The sequence below is a fragment of the Nerophis lumbriciformis genome, linkage group LG14 (genome assembly GCF_033978685.3).
Source record: "Nerophis lumbriciformis linkage group LG14, RoL_Nlum_v2.1, whole genome shotgun sequence".
NCBI lineage: Eukaryota > Metazoa > Chordata > Actinopteri > Syngnathiformes > Syngnathidae > Nerophis > Nerophis lumbriciformis.
The window spans coordinates 33,851,507-33,870,355 of record NC_084561.2 but is presented as its reverse complement, the minus strand read 5'-3'; the positions used below and the strand labels follow the sequence as shown (position 1 = coordinate 33,870,355).

The window sequence follows — 18,849 nt, the reverse complement described above, 5'->3', positions numbered from 1 at the left end:
CATCGATATATTTTTTTATCATCACAAAATATTTTTTTCCTTTTTTTAAATCGATACCTAAATTGGTGGTATAATTCAAAACTAATGTGAAGTATCCAAACAGCAGAAGAATAAGTGATTATTACATTTTAACAGAAGTGTAGATAGAACATGTTGAAATGGAAAGTAACTGTCATGTCTGTGTAATCATGTTTTGTTTTAGTCATGTTTTGTTTTGTTCAGTTATTGGACTCTTTAGTTTCTGGCTTTTCACTCCCTTGTCTTGTTTCCATAGTTACCCATTAGTTTCACCTGTTCCACGTTTGGACTCATTGTGCACTCTTGTTTGTCACCATAGCAACCCATTAGTTTTCACCTGTCACGTCACGCACCTGTTTCACGTTTTGAGTCACGCACCTGTTTTCACTAATTATGTCTGTAGTATTTAAGTTAATTGTTTTCAGTTTGTCTTTCTGGCGACATCCGGATTCATACCCCTGTCACACTCTGTTTACCTCAGCGCACTTCATAGTCCATGCCAAGTAAGTCTTTGTTTATTAATGCCACAGTTAGTGTTTTTGTTTTATTGTTCACAGTTTCTGCCTATGTGCAAGTTTTGTTTTCAATAGCCTAATTTTGTACCTCCGCCATTGTGCGCGCTTTTCGTTTGTTCCTTTTTGATATATACCTGTAGTGTTAAAATAAATCATGTATTCCCCTTCACGCCACATCTGGTCCAAATCTTTTGCACCTCAGGAGAACAAACCACGCCATAGTCCAAGTCCTGACAGTAACCAGTTATTAACAGCAAATGAACAAGTGGATTAATAATAATTTTTTACAGTTCGTCCCTCATAATTTTGACAAAATAGAATACATATGTCAGCAGACCAATTAGGAGCCTTTGTTTGTTTACTTTCTACTAAAAGACAAGTTTTTTTGTATGTTCACTATTTTATTTAAAGCCAACATTGTTCTTAGATTGCATCAAGAAACATATGCTTATTGTACCCTAAGATTTTTTGCTAAAATAAAGCCAATAATGCCATTTTTGTGGGCCCCCTTGTTTAGAGAAGTACCGAAAAGTATCGAAATACATTTTGGTACCGGTACTAAAATATTGGTATCGGGACAACCCTAGATGGTATTGGCCTAGTGATGAGCAGTGCCTGGTTTTCTCCAAACATTATACCTGGCATTCACGCTGAAGAGTTCAATCTTTGTCTCATTAGACAAGATACTTTTGTTTTTCATGATGTTAGAGTCTTTCAGGTGCATTTTGGCAAACTTTTTATTAAGAAATGGCTTCCTTTTGGCCACTCTATCATTCAGGCCTGATTGGAGGATTTCTGCAGAGATAGAGATACATATGGAATTCGGGGGTCGGCTGGAGACTGGTTAAAAAGTTATTTAATAGGGAGGGTACAGTTTGTAAAAATGGTTTATCAGATACTCTTGGCATTGCTTGTGGTGTTCCCCAGGGCTCCGTGTCGGGGCCAAAACTGTTTAATGTGTATACTAATGACATTTGTTTCAGGCAAAACTGGATTGTTGTGTTTGCATACTGTACATTCCCTTTTGCATTATATTAATTAAAATTATTATATGTTGTCCAACTTGTACTTTTTCTGCGTCATTGCCTGAAATAAATGAACATTCAAATGAATGAATGAAATGAACAGTTGTCCTTCTGTAAGGTTCCCCCTTCTTCCACAGTGGAAAGCTATAGCACTGACAGAGTGACCATTGGTCCCCTCCAGCTCGAGGAAGAGCCTTGGTGGTTCCAAACTTCTTCCATTTTCGTATGATGGAGGCCAATGTGCTCATGGGGACTTTCAGTATATTTTTTTTCTGTACCCTTCCCCAGATTTGTGCATCGAGACAATCCTGTCTTGGAGATCTACAGACAATTCCTTTAACCCTTGTGTGGTGTTCGGGTCTGTGGGACCCGTTTTCGATTAAAAGAAAAATAATGCAATTAATTAATTTTTCAAACTGAGACTCACTGGCTTTGGCTCATTTTCTGTGAAGAACATATATCAGAATACATATTTAATGACCACACACCATACATCCCCCTACACATTTCTAATACATATAAGATGTCCGGGTCCACTGGACCCGGGGCTAATAGAAGTGTGGAAATTGATGTTCTGTGTACTACACGCACACACACACACACACACACACACACACACACACACACACACACACACACACACACACACACACACACGCACAGCAGGCCTAGACAGGAGGAGGACAGAGTGTAGGTACACAGAACACCAGAGGGTCAAATGTGTGAGAAAATGAGAGCAGACAGTGTTGACAAACAATGTTGCAACCTATAGTGGGAACCGCAGGTGCAGAAACACAAAAGTAGAATCCCTGTGGGATGCAGAAACTGGCAGAGAAATTTCCATGCAACGTTCATATTGTTGTGACTCAGCCAGTGTTTGTGGGTCTTAGACTTAGACTTACTTTTTATTGTCAGTCAAATTTGAACTTTACAGTACAGATAAGAACGAAATTTCGTTGCATTAGCTCATGGTAGTGCAGGGTAAAAAAGCAATAAGGTGCTGATATAAATAAATAGATTACTGTACGGATACATATATTGCACTTTTGCATATGCATCCACATTTATGGATGTATGTTATATTGTCTTTATATTCCAGCCAGTTAATCCATTTTGGGGGGGAATTGAGGGGATTATTATGATGCGTTCAAGAGTCTTACGGCCTGAGGGAAGAAGCTGTTACAGAACCTGGAGGTTCTGCTACGGAGTCTGCGGACCTCTTTCTAGAGTCCAGCAGTGAAAACAATCATTGTTGGGGGTGGGAGGATTCTCTGCAGATTTTCTGAATCCTGGTCTGGCAGTGGCTTTTTGCGATCTCCTGGATAGGAGGAAGAGGAGTCCTGATTATCTTTTGTGCCGTCCTCACCACTCTGCAGAGACTTCCAGTCTGAGGCATTGCAGGCTCCAGTCCAGACAGAGATGCAACTGGTCAGTAGGCTCTCTATCGTGCCTCTGTTGATTGTGCTGAAAATGGGGGGAGAGAGCTGTGCTCTTTTCATCCGACGCAAAAAGTGAATGTGCTGCTGAGCTCTTTTTACAAGAGCTCCGGTGTGTAGGGACCAGTTTATATTGTCAGTTATCTGCACCCCCAGGAACTTGGTGCTGCTTACTATCTCCACCGCTGTGCCGTTGATGAAGAGTGGAGCGTGGCTGGACTGGTGCTTCCTGAAGTCAACGATGATCTCCTTGGTCTTGTCGACGTTCAGGACCAGGTTGTTGGTTCTGCACCAGTCAACCAGATGTTTCACCTCCTCCCTGTAGTCCATGTCGTTGTTGTCACGGATGAGGCCCACTACTGCAGTGTTGTCCGCATAGTTCACAATGTGGTTAGTACCACTACTAACCACATTGTGAACTATGCAGACGACAGTAGTCATGGGTCATCAACCTGAACAGCAGTGGACTCAGGACGCAGCCCTGGGGGGAGCCGGTGCTCAGGGAGATGGTACTGGAGGTGTTGTTGCCCACTCTCACAGACTGGGGTCTGTCTGTGAGGAAGTCAAGCAGCCAGTCGCATAGGGGGGTACTGAATCCAAGGGGGGCCAGTTTGCTCACCAAGTGCTGCGGGATGATTGTGTTGAATGCCGAGCTGAAGTCCAGAACCAACATCCACACGTGTGTCCTTTCCTTCCAGATGTTTTAAGCTCAGGTGGAGTGCAGTGGAGATGGTGTCCTCTGTGGAGCGGTTAGGGCGATAAGCAAACCGGTATGGGTCGAATGTGGGGGGAAGTCTGGAGACAATGTATTCCTTTACCAGCCTCTCGAAGCACTTCATTACATATGTTTTTTGGGATAAGGTAAACATCTGTTCAGTATTTTAACATAAAAGTGTTTGATTGTGAGGCATTAAAAGCCACAAAATGCAACGGGTCCATCAGACCCACAAACACTGGCTGAGTAACAACAATATGAACACCACACAAGGGTTAACTTTATTCTTCATTTGTGCTCTGCCATGCAGTGTCAAGTGTGGGACCAATATATAAACAGGTGTGTGCCTTTTCAAATCCAATTCAAGCAACTGAATTTACCACAGGTGGACTCCTATTTAACTGTAGGAACACCTCAAGGATGACCAGTTGAAACAGGATTCCTCTTAGCTCACTTTTGAGCTTCATGGCAGGTGTGAATACTGTTTATTTCTTAATTCCTTAGTTCATGGGGTGTTATGTGTAGAATTTTGAGGACAAAAAGTAATTTATTCCATTTTGGAATAAGGCTGTAACATAGCAAAATGTGGAAAAAGTGAAGTGCTATGAATACTTTCCAGATGCAATGTATCTTGCTTTTAACAGTAAGTGATATGGTCACAATGTTTGGCCCACAGCTAGTTTGTTATTGTCCTTCGGTATATAATAAATAATTGCTTCTTTGATTAGATGTAGTATTAGACATCACACTAATTTGCTCCATCATTAACAACAAAAATGCAACATTTTGACCAAAACAACCACCATCACATGTTATGTAGACCACAAGATAGTGTTTTAAATTTAGAAAACAATCCTAATACGACCCTTTAAAGGCCTACTGAAACCCACTACTACCGACCACGCAGTCAGGTAGTTTATATATCAATGATGAAATCTTAACATTGCAACACATGCCAATACGGCCGGGTTAGCTTACTAAAGTTCAATTTTAAATTTTGCGCAAAATATCCTGCTGAAAAGGTCTCGGTATGATGACGTAAGCGCGTGACGTCACGGATTGTAGAGGACATTTTGGGACAGCATGGTGGCCAGCTATTAAGTCGTCTGTTTTCACCGCAAAATTCCACAGTATTCTGGACATCTGTGTTGGGGAATCTTTTGCAATTTGTTCAATGAACAATGGAGACAGCAGAGAAGAAAGCTGTAGGTGGGAAGCGGTGTATTGCGGCCGACTGCAGCAACACAAACACAGCCGGTGTTTCATTGTTTACATTCCCGGAAGATGACAGTCAAGCTTTACCATTGGCCTGTGGAGAACTGGGACAACAGAGACTCTTACCAGGAGGACTTTGAGTTGGATGCGCAGACACGGTACCGTGAGTACGCATGCAGCTGCGGCTCCCAAACATTTGATCGCTTGCCCGTACGTGCGTGCCGCTATGTGCATGTCACGTACGTAACTTTGGGGAAATATATGTGCTGTATGAACTTTGAGGAGGTGAAAGGTACTTTGGGCTGTGGGATTGAGTGTGTTGTGCAGGTGTTTGAGTTGTATTGGCGGGTTATATGGACGGGAGGGGGGAGGTGTTTGTTATGCGGGATTAATTTGTGGCATATTAAATATAAGCCTGGTTGTGTTGTGGCTAATAGAGTATATATATGTCTTGTGTTTATTTACTGTTTTAGTCATTCCCAGCTGAATATCAGGTCCCACCCGCCTCTCACAGCATCTTCCCTATCTGAATCGCTCCCACTGCCCTCAAGTCCTTCACTCTCACTTTCCTCATCCACGAATCTTTCATCCTCGCTCAAATTAATGGGGAAATCGTCGCTTTCTCGGTCCGAATCACTCTCGCTGCTGGTGGCCATGATTGTAAACAATGTGCAGATGTGAGGAGCTCCACAACCTGTGACGTCACGCTACTCGTCTGCTACTTCCGGTGCAGCTCCCAAAAGTTGCAAACTTTATCGTCAATGTTCTCTACTAAATCCTTTCAGCAAAAATATGGCAATATCGCGAAATGATCAAGTATGACACATAGAATGGACCTGCTATCCCCGTTTGAATAAGAAAATCGTATTTCAGTAGGCCTTTAATGCGCCTTATAATACGGTGCGCCTTTTGTATGAAAAAAGACCTGAATAGACCTGCTCATCGGCAATGCGCCTTTTAATCCGGTGCGCCTTATGGTCCGATAAATACGTTATATGTAAATAAAAAGTATAAATAAAACTAGAATAAAAATGACAGACGTTGCATTTGTGTGTGCCAAAAAACCGCTTGCCACGGGAATCGGTTGTCATCATTGACCTACAAAAAACGTTCAGAAGGGTCGGTTCTTTTAGTACCGCCCAAGTGGCTCCCTGGAGCATTTTTAAAAACGGATTGAAAAAATGTTTTCAGTATGTTTTTTGTTTGAGGACAAACATGACACAAACCTTCCCAATTGTTAGTAAGTCCACTGTTTAATATGTTTGTGTGTATACTTCACTGTTGAGAGTATTTGGTGAACATCGTTTTGTTCTACTAATTTCAGCGGTTCTTGAACTCACCATAGTGTGGACTGTGACACAACAGTTTGTTTACATGTAAAATCTTCCACTCCTTCTTTGTCTCATTTTGTCCAACAAACGTTGTATGCTGTGCGTGAAAGCACAAAAGTGAGCTTTGTTGATGTTATTGACTTGTTGGAGTGCTAATCAAGCATATTTGGTCAGTGCATGACTGCAAGCTAATCAATGCTAACATGCTATTTAGGCTAGCTGTATGTACATATTGCATCATTATGCCTCATTTGTAGGTATATTTCAGCTCATTTAATATCCTTTACTTTTATCCTCTTTGTACATAATTAAATTTTGCATGTCTCATGACACATTATCTGTATGTAATATTGGCTGCATTTCTGATAGTTTGTGTGCCATGTTGTTCCAGACCACAGCAAACATTACCTAGCTTGCCAAAGATTGTAATAAATCTATTAAAAGAAGACAGCCTGCCATTTCCTTTAACTTGGACACACACATCTATACCTTTAGCCATTAAAAGCCAGTCATTTCCAGGAGTTGTTTCACCTTCTGAGTAGCCTCTGATTTACTAATGGTTTCTAATGTTGTAAAAATGTGTAGAATAAATATTACATTTCAACATTTCTGTCAACGAAGATTTGCTTCTGCCTGCGACACATAGTCATTTGATAGTAGGCTAATGTAGCTAATATAGACACTTACGTCATGTGTTGCCTTCATTATAACACTTACATACAGTTTTTCATTTTTTGTGGCTCCAGACAGGTTTGTTTTTTGTATTTTTGGTCCAATATGGCTCTTTCAACGTTTTGGGTTGCCGACCCCTGGTCTAGTATAATTGCATCCATGAGGTAATTAATTCCATCAAAGTATAAAAAAGGAAACACCTGCAGATCACGGCGATTGTGGTGATCATCAACTACTGAAGTGACCGGTCGTGTGGCCCCCATTAGTCCAAGGGACTCTAAACCAGTGTTTTTCAACGTTTTTTGAGCCAAGGCACATTTTTTTCGTAAAAAAAATACGGAGGCACACCACCAGTAGAAAAGGTTAAAAAATTAAACTCCACCAGCTTGTCGTGCCTTATTTTGAGTTTGTTGTTGTTTCCTGTGTGTAGTGCTTTAGTTTCTGTCTTGCGCTGTTAATTTTGGGACCCTTTCTGTTTTGTTGGTATTCTCCTGTATCAGCTTCACGCTTTCCTTTAAGTTATATTGCCCGCACCTGCTTTGTTTTCGCAATCAAGACTATTTAAGTTGTGCGTACGCCATCCTTCTTTGTGGGATCATTGTTGATTGTCATGTCAAGTACGGATGTACTTTGTGGACGCCGTCTCCACTCCACACGCTGTAAGTTTTTGCTGTCGTCCAGCATTCTGTTTTTGTTGACTTTGCAGCCAGTTCAGTTTTACTTTTGTTTTGCATAGCCATGCCTATGCTTCAGTGCCTTTTCCTAGCGGGACTTGCCTGTTGTTAATTTTTGGTTTAAGCGTTACATACCTTTTACATACCAAAAAAGGTTCAAAAACACTGGACTAGACAACGACACATTATTATACAAACCCCGTTTCCATATGAGTTGGGAAATTGTGTTAGATGTAAATATAAACGGAATACAATGATTTGCAAATCATTTTCAACCCATATTCAGTTGAATATGCTACAAAGACAACATTTGATGTTCAAACTGATAAACATTTTTTTTTTTTTTGCAAATAATCCTTAACTTTAGAATTTGATGCCAGCAACACGTGACAAAGTAGTTGGGAAAGGTGGCAATAAATACTGATAAAGTTGAGGAATGCTCATCAAACACTTATTTGGAACATCCCACAGGTGAACAGGCAAATTGGGAACAGGTGGGTGCCATGATTGGGTATAAAAGTAGATTCCATGAAATGCTCAGTCATTCACAAACAAGGATGGGGCGAGGGTCACCACTTTGTCAACAAATGCGTGAGCAAATTGTTGAACAGTTTAAGAAAAACCTTTCTCAACCAGCTATTGCAAGGAATTTAGGGATTTCACCATCTACGGTCCGTAATATCATCAAAGGGTTCAGAGAATCTGGAGAAATCACTGCACATAAGCAGCTAAGCCCGTGACCTTCGATCCCTCGGGCTGTACTGCATCAACAAGCGACATCAGTGTGTAAAGGATATCACCACATGGGCTCAGGAACACTTCAGAAACCCACTGTCAGTAACTACAGTTGGTCGCTACATCTGTAAGTGCAAGTTAAAACACTCCTATGCAAGGCGAAAACCGTTTATCAACAACACCCAGAAACGCCGTCGGCTTCGCTGGGCCTGAGCTCATCTAAGATGGACTGATACAAAGTGGAAAAGTGTTCTGTGGTCTGACGAGTCCACATTTCAAATTGTTTTTTGAAACTGTGGATGTCGTGTCCTCCGGACCAAAGAGGAAAAGAACCATCCGAATTGTTATAGACGCAAAGTTGAAAAGCCAGCATCTGTGATGGTACGGGGGTGTATTAGTGCCCAAGGCATGGGTAACTTACACATCTGTGAAGGCGCCATTAATGCTGAAAGGTACATACAGGTTTTGGAGCAACATATGTTGCCATCCAAGCAATGTTACTATGGACGCCCCTGCTTATTTCAGCAAGACAACGCCAAGCCACGTGTTACATCAACGTGGCTTCATAATAAAAGAGTGCGGGTACTAGACTGGCCTGCCTGTAGTCCAGACCTGTCTCCCATTAAAAATGTGTGGCGCATTATGAAGCCTAAAATACCACAACGGAGACCCCCGGACTGTTGAACAACTTAAGCTGTACATCAAGCAAGAATGGGAAAGAATTCCACCTGAGAAGCTTAAAAAATGTGTCTCCTCAGTTCCCAAACGTTTACTGAGTGTTGTTAAAAGGAAAGGCCATGTAACACAGTGGTGAACATGCCCTTTCCCTACTACTTTGGCACGTGTTGCAGCCATGAAATTCTAAGTTAATTATTATTTGCAAAAAAATATATAAAGTTTATGAGTTTGAACATCAAATATCTTGTCTTTGTAGTGCATTCAATTGAGTATGGGTTGAAAAGGATTTGCAAATCATTGTATTCTGTTTATATTTACATGTAACATAATTTCCCAACTCATATGGAAACGGGGTTTGTAATTATTGATTTGCAAAAAATAAATTTTTTTGGACCAATTAAGTGAAGTTGCATAATTTTCCACAGCACACCAGACAATATCTCACGGCACACTAGTGTGCCGCGGCACAGTGGTTGAAAAACACTGCCCTAAACAATTCCATTGAGTGTTTATGTCATGGGCAGGCCCCTTGTATAGGTCTGAAAAGTCAATCATAGATTTTGTTTTATATATGTTTTATATAAATCCATTCTACCATTAATGGAGGAGTTAATGGAAAAATAAAAGCCATCCACTTACTGTAGCAAGTTCATCAAACTTCCCGAAAAGCTCATTGAGGAGTTTGACCAATTCCTGAGCAGTACACTGGGATGCCAAGCTGGTGAAACCTACAATGTCCGCAAATAAGATGCTGTCAAGAAAGAGAAAACAAAGACGTTAAAAGTCATCAAAGAACGTTATATTTTTACATTTCCACTGTATATCGATCCTCATAGAGAAAGCAGAATGGATGTCACAGAAGAGGATGTTTCCTATTGTTGACTAAACGTACTTACAGATCACTCTGCTGTAAAGACATGGGCAATCAGTGAGTATCAAATCTGATAAGTGAAAGTGTCATTTGATGGTAGCCCACCACCACTAAATGAATTACAGGTTGTAACTGAATGCTGCTGGTGAAACGGTGAGTGCAGCTGAGGAAAGTGATGAAAGCTACTTGAGGCCTAATTTCATTACCTGAGGGACGGGCCAGATGGCAACAAAACAAGATGTTATGGATATCACTGACTAGGTTAGACTGTAGACAGCTCTCACTGGGGGGGAGCCTAAAAGTAGAAAACGAGATGTGCCTCCTTCCATCATCCAAGTCATTTATGTCACTTAATGCCTGGTCGATATATCGATTTTATCGATAAATTCAAGTTTTTTGTGTAGCACTTTGAAAGTTTTTTTGTTTTTTTACTTGATTAAAACGAAAGAATAATTCACTTTCATAACAATTTTAAATCATTTGGAGTCACATCGCTTATCTATATGTGAAGTACATTAACCTATTCTCTTTCAGGAAAAGCTCTTGTGTACGAAACCCAAAACCAGTGAAGTTGGGCACGTTGTGTAATTCGTAAATAAAAACAGAATACAATGATTTGCAAATCAACTTATATTCAATTGAATAGACTGCAAAGACAAGATATTGAATTTTCGAACTGAGGAAAGTAGTTTTTTTTGCAAATAATCATTAACTTAGAATTCAATGGCAGCAACACATTGCACAAACGTTGGCAGAGGGGCATTTTTACCACTGTGTGACATGGCCTTTCCTTTTAACACCACTCAGTAAACGTTTGGGAACTGAGGAGACCAATTTTTGAAGCTTTTCAGGTGGAATTATTTTCCATTCTTGCTTGATGTACAGCTTAAGTTGTTCAACAGTCCGGGGTCTCCGTTGTGGTATTTTAGGCTTCAGATGGGTGCTGGTTAGCGCCTTGCATGGCAGCTCCCGCCATCAGTGTTTGAATGTGTGTGTGAATGGGTGAATGTGGAAATACTGTCAAAGCGTTTTGAGTACCTTGAAGGTAGAAAAGTGCTATACAAGTATAACCCATTTATCATTTATTTATATTGCGCCACACATTTTCAATGGGAGACAGGTCTGTACTACAGGCAGGCCAGTCTAGTACCTGCACTCTTTTACTACGAAGCCTGTTGTAAAACTTGCAGAATGTGGCTTGGCATTGTCTTGCTGAAATAAGCAGGGGCGTCCATGAAAAAAATGTTGCTTGGAAGGCAACATATGTTGCTCCAAAACCTATATGCACCTTTCAGCATTAATGGTGTAAAGTCATTAATGTCACTTTATGCCTGGTTGATGTATTGATTTCATCGATAAATTCAAGTTTTTTTCCGCAGACGATTTAAAAGAAATAAAAAATCTATGGTGTTCTCCGCTTCCTCCGAAAATATTTTTGCCCCGTTGAGCTTCTGTAGCCCTTGCCCCTAGCGGAAATGTACAAGCCTATCAAAACACAGCTAATGCTAACAAGAGTAAGATGTGTGTTCCAAAGAAAAGAAAAGTGTCTTAAGACTTGCTGCAACAGACGTGGAATAAGTGACTGCACAGTGCAAGGTTTGTTTAAAAAAGGCCGTAGCACGACACACTTATTCCGCATCAGAAAACAGCATCAAGACGAGAAGGGGGAATGCAACTCTTTACGAGGCGAACAAGACTGCAACAATAACAAATGCCATCTAAGAAGCAGCTTACTGAGGTGGAACCATTTACACAAGGTACCGTGTATGATGAGAAAGGAGAACAATGCACAGAGCGAGCACTAAAGCAGTCGCTCTGCATATCCAAACCGGACAGCTTGTACGTGTGCTGCTGCAAAACTCTCGTCAAATTATAACACATTTAATCATTAATATTAGAGATGTCCGATAATATCGGACTGCCGATATTATCGGCCGATAAATGCTTTAAAATGGAATATCGGAAATTATCGGTATCGGTTTCAAAAAGTAAAATGTATGACTTTTTAAAATGCCGCTGTGTACACGGACGTAGGGAGAAGTACAGAGCGCCAATAAACCTTAAAGGCACTGCCTTTGCGTGCCGGCCCAATCACATAACATCTACGGCTTTTCACACACACAAGTGAATGCCACACATACTTGGTCAACAGCCATACAGGTCACACTGAGGGTGGCCGTATAAACAACTTTAACACTGTTACAAATATGCGCCACACTGTGAACCCACACCAAACAAGAATGACAAACACATTTCGGGAGAACATCCGCACCGTAACACAACATAAACACAACAGAACAAATACCCAGAACCCCTTGCATCACTAACTCTTCCGGGACGCTACAATATACACCCCCGCAACCTCCTGCTCCCCCCCCCACCTCAAACCCGCCCACCTCAACCTCCTCATGCTCTCAGAGAGAGCGTGTCCAAAATTCCAAGCTTCTGTTTTGAGGCATGCACTTTGTGACTTCAATAATAAATATGGCAGTGCCATGTTGGCATTTTTTTCCATAACTTGAGTTGATTTATTTTGGAAAACCTTGTTACATTGTTTAATGCATCCAGCGGGGCATCACAACAAAATTAGGCATAATAATGTGTTAATTCCACGACTGTATATATCGGTATCGGTTGATATCGGAATCGGTAATTAAGAGTTGGACAATATCGGAATATCGGATATCGGCAAAAAAAGCCATTATCGGACATCTCTAATTAATATAGTGATATATTACAAAACCCAAAAACAGTGAAGTTGGCACGTTGTGTACTTCGTAAATAAAAACAAAATACAATGATTTGCAAATCCTTTTCAACTTATATTTAATTGAATAGACTACAAAGACAAGATACTTAACGTTTGAACTGGTAAACTTTGTTATTTTTTGCAAATATTAGCTCATTTGGAATTTGATGCCTGCAACATGTTTCAAAAAAGCTGGCACAAGTGGCAAAAAACACTAAGAGAGTTGAGGAATGCTCATCAAACACTTATTTGGAACATTCGACAGGTGACCAGACTAATTGGGAACAGGTGGGTGCCACAAATGGGTATGAAAGCAGATTCCATGTAATGCTCAGTCGTTCACAAACAAGGATGGGGCGAGGGTCACCACTTCGTGAACAAACGTGTGAGCAAATTGTTGAATAGTTTAAGAACAACATTTCTCAACCAGCTATTGCAAGGAATTTAGGGATTTCACCATCTACGGTCTGTAATATCATCAAAAGGTTCAGAGAATCTGGAGAAATCACTGCACGTAACATTAAATGCCAGTGACCTTGGATCCGTCAGGAGGTACTGCTTTAAAAACCGACATCAGTGTGTAAAGAATATCACCACATGGGCTCAGGAACACTTCAGAAAACCACTGTCAGTAACTACAGATTGTCGCTACATCTGTAAGTGCAAGTTAAAACTCTACTATGCAAAGCGAAATCCATTTATCAACAACACCCAGAAACGCCGCCAGCTACGCTGGGCCCGAGCTAGTCTAAGATGGACTGATGCAAAGTGGAAAAGTGTCCTGTAGTCTGACGAGTAGACATTTCAAATTGTTTTTGGAAACTGTGGATGTCGTGTCCTCCGGACCAAAAAGGAAAAGAACTATCCGGATTGTTGTAGGCGCAAAGTTCAAAAGCCAGCATCTGTGATGGTATGGGGGTGTATTAGTGCCCAAGGCATGGGTAACTTACACATCTGTGAAGGCACCATTAATGCTGAAAGGTGCATACAGGTTTTGGAGCAACAAATGTTGCTGTCCAAGCAACGTTATCATGGACGCCCCTGCTTATTTCAGCAAGACAATGCCAAGCCACATGTTACAACAGCATGGCTTCATACTAAAAGAGTGCGGGTCCTAGACTGGCCTGGTAAACGTGCCAACTTCACTGGTTTTGGGTTTTGTACATGGAGGAGGATTTTGGTACCTATTACCAAAGTATTTTCTCTGTAAATGTAAACAAATGAAAATTAATATTTTTACTGGAAAGCAGTATATGAAGCAACTTGTTCAGTGAGTTTCAGTGGGAGACGACTGATACCTGTACTAGTGTAAGGGATATGCACACATACCCACAACCCGACCCAACCCATTTCCCACCGCTTCACCCCTTGAGGTGTGACGGATGGAGCAGCGCCAACGGATGCTCCCCTACCCCTCACCTTCTGTTGCAAGTCTCGTTGTTTCTGTGTCATAACATTTGTATACTGTATGTGCTTATCGTGGCTATTGATTTTTTTTCCAGGCAACATATCTGACCAGGTTTTAGCCTATGACATTATTTGATATTTGGTGCATGTGCACATAATAGGCTACCTAAAATAACGGTGGTTGGTTGCTCAGGCAGTTGTTATTTGTGAGCCTGATGTATGAAACGGTGAGACCTACTGTATTACTGCAGCTCGACAGAAGAGCTCTGCTGTGTGATTTGCATTCGAATGCCACTGTGCTGCAGGTCATGCTGTTTGTGTGGTGGATGAGGATGAGAAGGGGAAGGCCAGAAGATAACGTGACGGTGGAGGAGAGGGTGAGCAGAGCTATTGCAGAGCTAAATAGTTGTGCAGGCAAACAAACCAATTGGAGTTAGGGCTGGGTGATATGGCCTTTTATTAATATCTCGATATTTTTGGGCCATGTCACGATACACGATATATATCTCGATATTTTGCCTTAGCCTTGAATGAACACTTGATGCATATGATGATTCTATGTGTCTACATTAAAACATTCTTCTTCATACTGCATTAATATATGCTCATTTTAAACTTTCATGCAGCGAGGGAAACCACAACTAAGTCAATTTAGCAAAAGTGTATTTATTAAACAGTTATTAAGCAGTGGCACAAACATTCATGTCATTTCAAAACAGAAAGTGCAAGATTGTCAGAGACATTTTAAAACAAGCTATTAGTGCACTTTTGTGCATGATGTCACTAAGATGACATATCAAAACAACACTAAATTAAAGTGCACTTTTTTTACAGAACGCCACTACAATAGTTAAAAACAAATAAAGTGCACTTTTGTGCATGATGTCACACAAGATATTTCAATAACTGTGAAATAAAAATGAGCTGCATAATACGAACTCAAATAGTATAAGTCCTTTGTTCTGTGGTAGGTTCCTGCGGACGTTATCTACTTCTGTTGTTGATTTTTTTTTCATGATGTGGAAATTGTTGCTTCAGCATTTAGTGGGTGTGGCACCAAACGGAGATGTTGACATGCAATTTCAAGCACTCTTCATTCTCTAGCGGGTGACTTTTCAAATGATGCTACATTAGCAGTAATGCTACTTTTTGTAGCAACGCTTTTGCCGCATAATTGTTTGACATATTCCCGCTTGAAGCCGAACCACCGCCACACGATGTACCCCGTGCTGTTTTTCTTGGGAATTAATTCTTCCTCCATTTGTTACCGGATTCGCACCTTCTTTTTCTCGAATTACCACTCGCACCGCCCCGTTAGCATCACAGCTAATGTTACCCATGTAGCTACCTCTCTGCTCAGGGAGGGCGTGTGACGTTGCACGCGTGACGTATGTAAGAAGGTGCGCTTGTTTTTTATGTCTCTGTGAGAAGGAGAGACAATAAAGAGTGGGAAAGGCATGCAGTGTAATGCCTGCAGCTAAAAACAACTGTGTGAGAACATATACCGTATTTTTCGGACTATAAGTCGCAGTTTTTTTTTATATTTTGGCCGGGGGTGCGACTTATACTAAGAAGCGACTTATATGTGAAATGATTAACACATTCCCGTAAAATATCAAATAATATTATTTAGCTCATTCACGTAAGAGACTAGACGTATTAGATTTCATGGGATTTAGCGATTAGGAGAGACAGGTTGTTTGGTAAACGTATAGCATGTTCTATATGTTATAGTTATTTGAATGACTCTTACCATAATATGTTACGTTAACATACCAGGCACGTTCTCAGTTGGTTATTTATGCCTCATTTAACGTACACTTATTCAGCCTGTTGTTCACTATTCCTTATTTATTTTAAATTGCCTTTCAAATGTCTATTCTTGGTGTTGGGTTTTATCAAATAAATTTCCCCCAAAAATGTGACTTATACTCCAGTGCGACTTATATATGTTTTTTTCCTTCTTTTTTTATGCATTTTCGGCAGGTGCGACTTATACTCCGGTGCGACTTATACTCCAAAAAATACGGTACTCGAATATCACGATATAGTAGGGGTGTAACGGTACACAAAAATTTCGGTTCAGTACGTACCTCGGTTTAGAGGTCACGGTTCGGTTCATTTTCGGTACAGTACGAAAACAACAGAATATAAATTTTTTGGTTATTTACTTACCAAATTTGTAAACAATGGCTGTATCCTTTTAACATTGGGAACACTATATTAACTTTGCCCATGTTAATCAACATTAAACTGCCTCAAGTTGTTGCTCAGATTAAATAAAATGACAAAACTTTTCTTCTACATATAAAAAGTGCAACATTAAACAGTTTCAAGTCAACTCATTATGCTTAATTTATTACAGCATTTGGGAAGCCTGTAGTTGATTTTTATTATTTAAATGTTATATTTAAATCCTGTGGGGAGTGCTCAGAGAGTATGGGGTAACAGACTGTCTGATTGTGGCGGTTCGCTCCCTGTATAATCAGTGTCAGAGCTTGGTTCGCATTGCCGGCAGTAAGTCGGACCCGTTTCCAGTGAGGGTTGGACTCCGCCAAGGCTGCCCTTTGTCACCGATTCTGTTCATAACCTTTATGGACAGAATTTGTAGGCGCAGTCAGGGCGTTGAGGGTATCTGGTTTGGTGGCTGCAGGATTAGGTCTCTGCTATTTGCAGATGATGTGGTCCTGATGGCTTCCTCTGGCCAAGGTCTTCAGCTCTCACTGGATCGGTTTGCATCCGAGTGTGAAGCGACTGGGATGGGAATCAGCACCTCCAAGTCCGAGTCCATGGTTCTCTCCCGGAAAAGGGTGGAGTGCCATGTCTGGGTTGGGGAGGAGATCTTGCCCCAAGTGGAGGAGTTAAAGTACCTCGGAGTCTTGTTCACGAGTGGGGGAAGAGTGGATCGTGAGATCGACAGGCGGATCGGCGCGGCGTCTTTAGTAATGTGAACGCTGTATCGATCCGTTGTGGTGAAGAAGGAGCTGAGCCGGAAGTCAAAGCTCTCGATTTACCGGTCGATCTACGTTCCCATCCTCACCTATGGTCATGAGCTTTGGGTCATGACCGAAAGGACAAGATCACGGGCACAAGCGGCCGAAATGAGTTTCCTCCACCGGGTGGCGGGGCTCTCCCTTAGAGATAGGGTGAGAAGCTCTGTCATCCGGGGGGAGCTCAAAGTAAAGCCGCTGCTCCTCCACATCGAGAGGAACCAGATGAGGTGCTTCGGGCATCTGGTCAGGATGCCACCCGAACGCCTCCCTAGGAAGGTGTTTCGGGCACGTCCGACCGGTGGGAGGCCACGGGGAAGACCCAGGACACGCTGGGAAGACTATCTCTCCAGGCTGGCCTGGGAACGCCTCGAAATCCCCCGGGAGGAGCTGGACGAAGTGGCTGGGGAGAGGGAAGTCTGGGCTTCCCTGCTTAAGCTGCTGCCGCCGCGACCCTACCTCGGATAAGTGGAAGAAGATGGATGGATGGATGGATATTTTTTATCAACATGTGATAGCAGGGACCCTGCCATTCAAAACTAGGCTGTTACATTACTAATGATTACACTAACGTTACGCTAAAAGCTAATTAGCCTTTACCTCAAGCCAGGACTGCGAGCGAGCTGAGCTGCAGTTTGTTTATAGAAAGTCAACGGGCTCATAGTGATGTTACTAGTAGTTGACTGGGAGGTGTTTATTTTAATTTGGGAACAGTCCGCTGCCTTATGCTTACCTGCTAAACACCTATCTGCTAACCCCACCGCAGAAGCACTGACTACATGCGCTCTGAATACGCACTGCTGATTGGCTGTTACTGCTCTGAATACGCACTGCTGATTGTCTGTTACCGCTAAGGTTGTAACCAATCAGATGGTTGTGTGGGTGGGACAGAGGCAGAAAACGGAGCAGCTTGTTAAGGCTTTAGCTTAGGCGGCTACTTAATATGTTCGTGTGGAAACTCGTTCGGTACGCCTCCGAACCGAACCGGAACCCCCGTACAGAAACGGTTTAATACAAATACACGTACCGTTACACTCCTACGATATAGTCATTTTCTATACCGCACAGAGACAAACCCGCGATATATCGAGTATATCGATATATCGCCCAGCCCTAATTGGAGTCACATCAAAACGGGGATAAATCAAACCTTTTAATATAAAGCTAATTGTTTCAATATGTGTGAGTGTGTCCACATTAGTGTGTGTGTAGCAGGTCCCAGGAGATAGAACCTTCACTAGACTGTGATGTTTTGACTCGGGTAGCAAGAGCAGGGATGCTCCTCAATTATAAAAGGAGTGGGAGCTAAGCAGACAGGCCAAGAGAAAAAAGATACAGACATGGTGGAAAAGCTTGTCTCTTGACAGGGGCGCCATTGACATTTTACCTCGGCCTCCACTCCCACATCCACTATCACTGAAGCAGCTCACTTATTCTCTTTAGAGGCCTTGTTGCAATACAATCAGCTCAAAGTCAGGCCAGACTCTTACATGCTAATATTCTCTTAATATCAGGTCGAAAATTGTCTGCTTGAAATGGTGATGAAACTCACACACCAGGGAGACGCAACAATGATATGTTATTATAGTTATTGAGGTTGTTTCTTTTTCAGTTAATGAGCCGGAACACAACGATCCTCAAATTGCACCAAACCTGAAAAAATCAGAAAACATTCGATCTATGTTTTGGTTGTTGATTGCGTGTTGTTTTTAACAAACAAGTAAAGAATGAGATGTAATTAATGCGTTATTAATCTGTAATAAACCTCCCGCATTGTTCTTTCTGTCTAGATTGCTTGCACTTATGTGTTTTCCTGTC

The 18,849-nt window shown here is 41.6% G+C and overlaps 1 protein-coding gene across 5 annotated transcripts in view; it reads right to left on the bottom strand.

Moving 5' to 3' along the window:
* Positions 1-18,849, bottom strand: part of LOC133616394 (adenylate cyclase type 1-like) — a 223,809-nt gene that overhangs the window by 141,120 nt on the left and 63,840 nt on the right. For all 5 annotated transcript variants that reach the window (XM_061975587.2, XM_072914695.1, XM_061975590.2 and 2 more), the window contains one exon: positions 9,654-9,765. In XM_061975587.2, coding sequence (XP_061831571.1) covers positions 9,654-9,765 — 112 coding nt within the window. The remainder of the gene's footprint in view (positions 1-9,653; positions 9,766-18,849) is intronic.